The following is a 9,823-nucleotide window of genomic DNA, read 5'->3' as shown; positions in this document are numbered from 1 at the left end:
AATGTTTCTCTCTCATCGATGTTTCTAACTCTCTATCCCTCTCCCTTCCTCTCTGTAAAAAATCAATAAAATACATTTAAAAAAAAAGAAGAAGAAATCATCTTCCCATTAAGAATAATAGATAAGCTCGGCCGGCATGGCTCAGTAGTTAAGCGTCAGCCTATGAACCAGGAGGTCAAGGTTCAATTCCGGGTCAGGGCACATGCCTAGGTTGCAGGCTAAATCCCTAGTGTGGGGTGTACAGGAGGCAGCCAATAAGTGATTCTCTCTCATCGTTGATGTGTCTTTCTCTTCCTCTTCCTTCCTCTCTGAAATTAAGAAAAATAATATATTTAAAAAAAAGAATAATAGATAAGATTTATACCTCCTAGTTTCTAATATATTCCTGGGCTACAGCCCTATATTGTCTCATATTAACTCTGGAATTAACATGTTTTGTTTATCTTTTCTCTCAAAAGTATAGTAGTAGTTCATTTTCTCATTTATTTGATTCTCTGGGTTTTGTTTTTAAAGTAGAATGCAACCCCCTTTTTTGTAATATTTTTTTTTCAGAGAGAAGAAGGGAGAGGGAGAGAGATAGAAATATCAGTGATGAGAGAGAATCATTGATTGGCTGCCCCTGCACACCCCCTACTGGGGATTGAGCCTGCAACCTGGGCATGTGCCCAGACCAGGAATCGAACTGTGACCTCCTGGTTCATAGGTCAGTGCTCAACCACTGAGCCACACTGGCTGGGCAATTCTCTGGGTGTGTTTTTTTAAAAACACATCCAGGAACATGAAAATAAGTAAAAATTGTTCATGAACAACTATAAACTATCACTTAGTCTGTGTTCTAATAGTTTCTGTTTGCTTCCACTGAAGAGAACCTTAGCCTCCTGTTCAACCTATTTATTCTTAATTTAGACACATTTCTGACAATTTGGTCATCTGATTACCCAGTGTACAACAAATCAGAAGTAGCCAATTGTAACAGAGGTGACTCAGGGAATAGGAACTATTCTTAGAACCAGCCCCAGTGACAGCAATGATAAGCCCCAAAACCGGGGAAAAAATATAAAGTTTACTTTTAAAAAGACCTAAGAACCGAAAAAGATGTGGCATCATCTGGAGTCATTTATCGTGGGGGAAACTGACCTGCATAAATCAGTACCCTGTATAAGCTCATTATTAAAGCATGAGGCAATAATCAATGTTTGGAAAATCAGGAACAGGTTTTATAATATTACATATATGTACCTGGCAATATGCTAAGTCAGCCCTTTGTGTGTGATACCACTAAATCCTCATAATAGCGCTAAAAAGTAAGTATTATTTATCTCTGTTTATAGATGAGGAAATAAAGGTTCAAAGGTTGCATAGCTAGTAAGGGATAGTGAAAGGGTTTGAACCCAATTCTCTCCAGCTCCCAATCCTTATGCTTTTTAAAAGATAAAATGGGCCCAGCTGGTGTGGCTGTTGTTGAACGTCAACCTATGAGATAAATGTTTTTTAAAAAAGATAAAAAGCAGAATAAAAACGAAGCAGCAATTTAACCGATCTTGAGACAAGAAAGGGATTTTAAAAATAAAAATAAGACTCAAGTCGTAGCCCTCTTCTGTGCTCTTATAGCTCCCTGTGCATTCTTCTGTCTTGGTACTTAACACACTGTCCTGTCTTTTACTTTATTTCATTAGAATCACCAAAGCCAAGCCTAGGATCTGGCCCATGATCAGTATCTTAGCTTAAATGAGCTTTTATAACTTAATAGTGATGCTTTTATTTTCTAGGTACATGGTGCAGTGGCCTGGCGGTCGAATCCTGTATCGCCATGAGCTAGACACCTTCCTTGCCCAGGCTGTATCTTCCCAGCTTTATGAACCAGATCAACTTCAAGAACTCAAGGTGATTTGATCTATCTTCCTTTAAATTTTCTTTCATGAGCCCATAGCTTTACTTTAGGTCTTTTTTTTTTCTTTCTGGAGCTGGGGAGAAGAGTAAGTTCTACAGGTAAATGTTTTATTTACATTAGCCAAATATGTCTATTAATAAAATCAAGAGGTGCCTGTAGCGCAGCTAGTGTGGCTCAGTGGTTGAGCATTGACCTATGAACCAGGAGGTCATGGTTCGATTCCTGGTCAGGACACATGCCTGGGTTGTGGGCTCCATCCCCTGTGTGAGGTGTGCAGGAGGCAGCCAATCAATGATTTTTCTCTCATCACTGATGTTTCTCTCTCCCTCTTCCTCCCTCTCTGAAATCAATAAAAAAATATTTTTTAAATAAAAGAGGTGCACTGCCCCCATACTAATGGGTGAGGATGGACCGAAAAGGTGGATATTATACAAGACTAATAAGCTGTTGCCCATAGACCATGATAAAGTTTCTAACTCTTTAAGATACACTTTGGAGACTGATCCTGGTGTCTCTTTTTTGTCTCTGAGTAAATGTCCATCTTCCATCCTTTTATTCTAGTTTTATTGAGATGTAATTGACATATAAGTTTAGGTGGTATAGCACAAATGGTATATACATCATGGAATGATTACTACAATAAGTTTAGCTAACATCTGTCATCTCATACAGATACTATATATACAAGGCAAAAATAGGCTTATAGTTGTTCATATGGAAAAGAATAAATAACATAAGAATAAACTGTGTTTCATGTACTCATAAGTGCAAATCTACTTTTGCCCACCCTAATTTTTTTCTTATGGTGAGAACTCTTAAGATTTATTCTCTTAACTTTCCTATCATCATACAGCAGTGTTAGGTATAGTCATCCTGCTGTACATTACATCCCTAGTATTATTTACCTTACAACTGGAAGTTTTTACCTTTGACCACTTTTATCCACCCCCACCTCTGATAATAACAAATCTGATCTTTTTTTCTATGACTTTTTTTGGGTTTTAGTTTGTTTTTTAGATTCCACATATAAATGAGATCATACAATATTTGTCTTTCTCTGACTTATTTCCTATAGCATAATACCCTCAAGGTCCATCCATGTTGTCGTAAATGGCAGAATTTCCTTCTTTCTTGAGGCTGAATATTCCACACTCTAACCACTGATCCACGTGGGCCAGGGCCCTTCCAGTCTTTTGTCATGCATTTTTTACATAGTGAAGATACTGTTTATGTAATATATATATGTGTGTGTGTGTGTGTATATATATATATATATATATATACACACACACACACACACACACACATATATGTATGTATGTATATATATATTTTTTAATATAGCATATATTTTATGTCTTAAAATTTTTAGTAAGTAATATTTTATATAGATGTATCATTTAATTATTAGAGGGTTGGCTGTTTGATTTCCAGTTTTCCCCTATTATATATAATATTACAATTAACATTTTTATGCATAGAGCTTTATTCACATCCCTACTTCCTTAGAATAGATTTCTAAAAGTAGAATTTCTGAGTCAACAAATGTGAACATTTTCAAAGTTCTTGATACATGTTGCTTAATTGTCATACCCCTTCCTCGTCAGCTCTTTATGAGCATGCCCATTTATTTCACTGCATGCTCACCAGCAGACTGATGCTGGTGTTCCCTTTTTGTCTCTGAATAAGTATCCACCTTCCATCCTTTTATTCTAGTTTTATTGAGATGTAATTGACATATCGCACTGACATATTTTGGTCTTTAGTTTTTTAATTTATTCTAATTTGACAAGCAAAAGAACCTGGTATCTCAAGTTGGTTCTTTTTAAAGTTTCAAAGCTGGTGTCGTCGTCGTTGTTGTTGTAATGAGTGTCTTTCAACCCATCTCAGGGAAAGATGTGGATAGAAGCTGCTTGTGCAGCCAGATGTCTGTATTGAAAGATAACATGTTCAGATTTAACTGGAATAATCAGCATAATGGGAATAAGATTAAATGTAACCAATAACATGAATTTCCTAATAGGTTTTCCTTTGTGGTGGTTTCAGATTGAGAAACTGGATGCCCGAGGGATCCAGCTTGCTGCCCTCTTCATGAGTGGGGTGGACACAGCTCTGTTTGCTAATGATGCCTGTGGCCAGCCAGTCCCCTGGGAGCACTGCTGCCCCTGGATTTACTTCGATGGCAAGCTGTTCCAGAGCAAGCTCATTAAAGCGGGCCGAGAGCGAGTGTCCCTGGTGGAGCTCTGTGATGGCCAGGTACCAGCATTGCAGGCAGCTGCTGAGAACCTTCGCTGATCTGCTGTGGGGATGAATGGGTGGGGTAGGAGCAGCGCAGAGACGTGGGGAGGGAGGTAGCAGAAGTGGCAGAATGTGTCTGACCTTGACCTAACTTGGTCAGTGTTAGTCCCAAAGGCCCAGAGTCTGATGTGCATGTTACGGAATCATGCTGGAAAGCTTTTTTCTTATGAACTTCACATTTTCATATTACTTTTCTTACTCTGAGTATTTTTCCTCATGGAATCCTCAGATATACTATGTCTTTCCTGCAATTCTTAGAACGTCATCTTCCTTATTATTTACAAAAACTAAGTCACTTCTGCAAGTGATAATATTTTTGTAAAGGAACTATGTTTAGAAATAGAAGAGGGTAATGAAGCAATTAACAGAGTAGAAGAAGGGGATTTTTTTTGCAGTGAAATTTTGGGAAAGGTGAGAGGCAGGGAAAGGAACCCTTAATTGCTCCTTTATCCATTCAGGGTTGGGGGGGCTTGAGCTCAAGGACTAGAGCAGGGGTCAGCAAAGTACCCCAAATTCCAAAATTGAGGTTTTTAGTTTCATAAAGTTTTATTGGAGCACATCCATGTTCATTCATTTATGGCGGAGTAGAATGGTTGTAACAGACCATGTGGCCCACAGAGCCTCAAATATTTACCATGGGGCCCTTTTCAGAGCAACTTCATCAAGCTCTGTGCTAGAGGCATGGACTTACCCTCGACAGGTCAGGGTCTCTGATCCTGGGGATGGAGGAGAAGGTTGAAAGGCTTTGTTTTGTACATGTCAGGGTTTGGTTCTCTCTTTTACCTAATTCTGTTACCTTCCATTTGCCCTGTAATGGACCATCAGCGAATACTTATTATCATATTTGTCTATTTGTCTTTCTTGTCCTAGTCAATGTGCCTCACAAGTCCTCAACCAGAACTAGTATGATGGCAGTGCAGTGTCATATGAAAAGTGGGGGCTTAGGTGCCAGACAGGCTTTTCTGAGTGTGTCGCCTTGGCCATTTTACTCCAGGCCTTGATTCCCTTGATGGGAACAGACTTATGAGACTGTACCTAGAATGCCCAGTAAATACTGTATTTGAAACAGAGAAGTTCAAAGAATGGCAGCTGCTATTATTATTCTGTTCCTCATTTGAAGGCTGAGTTGGCAACCAAAGTGGAAAAGATGAGACAGAGTATCCTTGAAGGAGTCAACATGAACTATCCACCGCCTTCTGCTCTACTTCCGTCACCTGCTTTTGTGCCTCCCATGATGCCGCCTCTCTATCCTGTTTCATTTTATCCCCGAGCCATGGGCTCAATGCCACCTCCCCCTCATGGAAGGAGCCGGGGGTTTGCAGGTCAGTACCTAAGAATGAGGCATTTGACATCCTCAACCTATTTCACAATAGCCAATCCAGTAATTATCGCCAGTTACAGAATTAGCAGTGCCACATACGTCTTATTCATTTAACATCTGTGCTGTGTTGTGGTCGTTTGAAGAGGAGCTTACTGAGATAGAGGGCTGTAACCCAGCCGGTATGGCTCAGTGGTTGAGCATTGACCGATGAACCAGGAGGTCACAGTTCGATTCCCGGTCAGGGCACATGCCTGGGTTGCAGACTTGATTCCCAATAGGGGGCATGCAGGAAGCCTCCAATCAATTATTTCCTCTCATCATTGATGTTTCTATACCTCTATACCTCTCTACCTCTCCCTTCCTTTCTGAAATAAATAAATAAATACATACATACATGTATATATGAAGAATCATTTAAAAAAAAGATATGGCATCCAGTGAATAAAAAGGAGAGCAAAGATAAAAAGGAGAGAGAGAGGGCTGTAGCTTGGGGAAGCAAGTCCCTTGACTTCCCAGACCACTCTCCATAGAGGTGGTTGATCGCAAAATTGACTCTCACCAACCAAACTCCTGAAGTAACTGGTGCAGAAACCAGGAGCCACTTAATTACCTTTGAGAACTATAATTCATATGAGTGGGATCTTCATGGTTGCTGGTTTGATCTCTCAGTCCTCATTAGGCAGATATACAAGGTGCTTACAGGTAGAGCGGTGACAAGTAAGTGACCAGTGTCGGCAGATGACCATAGCATGATGTACCCATTTCCAGTCAGGGTTGGGGGGTGGGGGGAGATCTGATACATTTCCAGAAGCACAGAGCGAAGTAAGTTACTGACCATGCCCTCCTGGGTAGCAGTTTAATGGGGAAAACACACACCCACACCCACAAACATGTATAAATTATTAAATTATGCTGACACCTGAGCTGCAGCTTAATGATGAATAGACTGTCATGCTTAGGTAGCTCAGAAAGCTGATCCTGATCATGTAAACAACCTGTCCCCTGGTAAAACAGGATATTTTAATGGGGACATTTTAACATGAAATATGGAGATTCTATGATCAGGTAGGAAGTCATTGCTGTGGTTGAAGGTATTTGTTGTCTGTTGCTCGTTTTATTTTAAAAGTAAAGCTGGAGCCTGGCCAGTGTGGCTCAGTGGTTGAACATCGACCTATGAACCAGGAGGTCATGGTTCAGTTTCCTGTCAGGGCACATGCCCGGGTTGTGGGCTCCATCCCCAGTAGGGGATGTTCAGGAGGCATACGATCAATGATTCTCTCTCATCATTGATGTTTCTATCTCTCGCCCTCTTCCTTCCTTTCTGAAATCATTAAATATATAGTAAAAATAAAACTGTAAGTTGAAGTTTCTGTTAATTTGAGGGTCACAGAATTCAGTATGGATGTTTAGCTTAAGGCTCTGCTTAGATGGGCAGTGTGATATCTGCTGTGGTAACTAACTCCCTGTTCAGTGAGGTAGTGATCAAATCTTAGAAACAGGGAGGCACCCATTCATTTCATCCTTTGAAGGTGACACTATGGCTCTAATCTCTCTCTCATTCTTTGCTTGTTGATCAGAAGACAGAGTTAAGGCCGGCTTCTCAGGAGGTCCGCGCCATTGCCCCAGGTTACAGCGATGCTTAGTCTCCAGTCACGAGTGGTTCATGAGGAGCCTCCTGCCTCCTGAAGGGCCACAAGATCCCCCAAATGCAAGTTTTCCTGCCCTCTTAGGACTAGCACCCTAGTCCCTTAGAATTCCACTTCTATGTAAATGAAGGGCTCTTTACTAATGACCTGCTAAATGAGAGAAGGGTTATTAATATTTGGGTTTTATCCGTGAATTAAACTTTTAAAAAATATATTTTGTAATTTCAGAGGGAGAGAACAGATAGAAACATCAGTAATGAGAGAGAATCATTGGTTGGCTGCCTCCTGCATGCCCCCTACTGGGTATTGAGCCTGCAACCCGGGCATGTGCACTGACTAGAATTGAACTGTGACCTCCTGGTTCATAAGTAGACACTCAGCCACTGAGCCATACCGGCTAGGCTCAATGAACTAAAATTTTAAGTTTTACTAGAACTCTATTTTATGAATGATTCCTTTAGTGCCAAATTACAAAGTTCTGTGCCAGTAGGCTCCCACAACATGGAGTTGGAATTTCCTGTTTTAAGAAGATATGCTATCTTGTCTTGAATTTGTTCTGGTTTTCAACTGTTGCTATTCTTGCTTTTTAGTGATAAATTATTGTTAGTTTAGTTTCATTATTTTCAGCTTCATTTGGTTGCTTGGCTAATCCTCTAGGGAATAATGATACATATTTAAATCAAAAGTGGTTTTGGCCTATAATTCTCCTATAATTAGATTCTAAGACATTCATTCCCTCAATAAATATTGAATGCCTGCTATTTGCCAGGCTCTGTAGTTGAGAAAAAATGAATCATCCACAGCCCACTTGCTAAAGTGGATGTGTACAGATCTTCAACCCTCCGTCCCTAAATTTGCTTCCACCAGGACCCTTTGTTATCATGGAGTCTTTATCATAGAGAAATGGAAGTAAGCCAAGTAGGTGGGCTGTAGGATCTTTTGTTACATGTCTTATCTAAGCTACCTTCTACTTATCGCTCCTTACTGCATTCTTCCTCTCTCTAGGTCTCCATCCAATCCCACCCCAAGGAGGAAAACTGGAGATTGCTGGCATGGTTGTGGGCCAATGGGCTGGCAGCAGACCCTCCAGGGGCCGAGGCTTTGGCATGCAAGTGGTTTCTGTTGGTGGACCAGGAAAGGGGTATGTATTCGAATAGGTTGGTATGAGCTAGTGTCAATCAAGGGACCCTTAGGGAAATGCCCAGCTATTGAATTCGTTCTAATACCTTTCCATTTTTAAAGCCAGCTTTCAGTTTAGTTCAGGAAACATAGACTAAATGCCCTGCCTTGATGAAGAGTTTTTGCCCCTAGAGGAGGACATGGGACACAGAATAATTTGGTATAACATAGAAATGAAAGCGATAGAGATTTACAGTGAGAGCACAGAGGAGGGGCATCTAACTTATGAGGGTCAAACTTCTGAGAGGAAATGAGTTGTCGATAAGTAAAAATGGGGGTATGGGCTTTCTATGTTTCTCATGATCACTTTCCTCCCACTTTCTAAAGGCATGGAAAAGAACAGACTGGTAGAGGATTCAAAGGATCTAAAAAAGGAAATAAACAAGTAAGTACCTTTTTGAGATTACTTTGCTTCTGTTTGATACCCCTTACCTTTTCAGCGAAATTGCAAGAGATCAGAAACCTGGGACCTTTCACAGCTTCTCCTGGCATTTGATGTCATTCCCTTGCTCTCTAGCTGTCTAGTGAGCGTTAACTGCCCAGGCTGATTCCACAGGGCTGCAGGGTGTCATCCTTTTCACTGAGCGAGGCCACAAGACAAAAACCAGGTGTCCCGAAGACCTCTAGGTACCATAATATGTGCTACCAGAGTGAAGTTAACATTAGGATTGCTAGCAATATGCCTGAGCTCCTCGAAGGCTACAAGGGATGCTTAGAAAACTGGACTTTGGCCTTTGCTGAATATGTGAGGGGAGGAGCTGAAACCATTCTGCTGATTCTTTTTTATTTTTTTACAATATATTTTTTATTGATTTCAGAGAGGAAGGGAGAGGGAAAGAGAGAGAGAAATATCAATGATGAGAGGAAACGATGGATCAGCTGCCTCCTGCACGCCCCACACGGGATTGAGCCTGCAACCTGGGCATGTGCCCCGACCGGGAATTGAACCGTGGCCTCCTGGTTCATAGGTCGATCCTCAACCACTGAGCCAAGCCAGTCGGGCTGCTGATTCTTTTTTTAAAATATATTTTTATTGATTTCAGAGAGGAAGGGAGAGGGAGAGAGAGATAGAAACACCAGTGATGAGAGGGAATCATTGATTGGCCCCCACCTGCACGCCCCACACTGGGGATCGAGCCCACAACCCAGGCATGTGCCCTGACCAGGAATTGAATCGCAACCTCCTGGTTCATAGGTCGACGCTCAACCACTGAGCCACACTGGCTGGGCAGCAGCTCCCATTTCTTGAGTGCATACTTCCTACCACACCCTCTACTAAACATTTTACATGCAGTCTCTAATCCTCACAAGGGTCACTGACTAAACCATACTGCAAGGCCACTTTATTGCCAGTTCTCAATCTCAAATGAGCTCTCCATTATACAGCCAACCCTCAGTGTATCCATATTCACCCCCATTGTCTGATGTTTTCTCAAAGAATACAGATTTTCTTTAATGTTACTTTGAGCCAAAAATGGAACAAGAATG

At 41.1% G+C, this 9,823-nt stretch overlaps 1 protein-coding gene across 1 annotated transcript in view; it reads left to right on the top strand.

Annotated features, from left to right (window-relative positions):
- FAM120C (family with sequence similarity 120C) overlaps positions 1–9,823 on the top strand; it is a 63,486-nt gene that overhangs the window by 44,642 nt on the left and 9,021 nt on the right. Inside the window, exons 11-15 of the mRNA XM_005860886.2 lie at positions 1,770–1,884; positions 3,938–4,147; positions 5,310–5,511; positions 8,162–8,297; positions 8,663–8,720. Coding sequence (XP_005860948.1) covers positions 1,770–1,884; positions 3,938–4,147; positions 5,310–5,511; positions 8,162–8,297; positions 8,663–8,720 — 721 coding nt within the window. The remainder of the gene's footprint in view (positions 1–1,769; positions 1,885–3,937; positions 4,148–5,309; positions 5,512–8,161; positions 8,298–8,662; positions 8,721–9,823) is intronic.

Source organism: Myotis brandtii, unplaced genomic scaffold (assembly GCF_000412655.1).
Source record: "Myotis brandtii unplaced genomic scaffold, ASM41265v1 scaffold1424, whole genome shotgun sequence".
NCBI classification, from domain to species: Eukaryota; Metazoa; Chordata; class Mammalia; order Chiroptera; family Vespertilionidae; genus Myotis; species Myotis brandtii.
The sequence above is the reverse complement of the archived record's forward strand: the minus strand, read 5'-3'. Positions and strand labels throughout refer to the sequence as shown.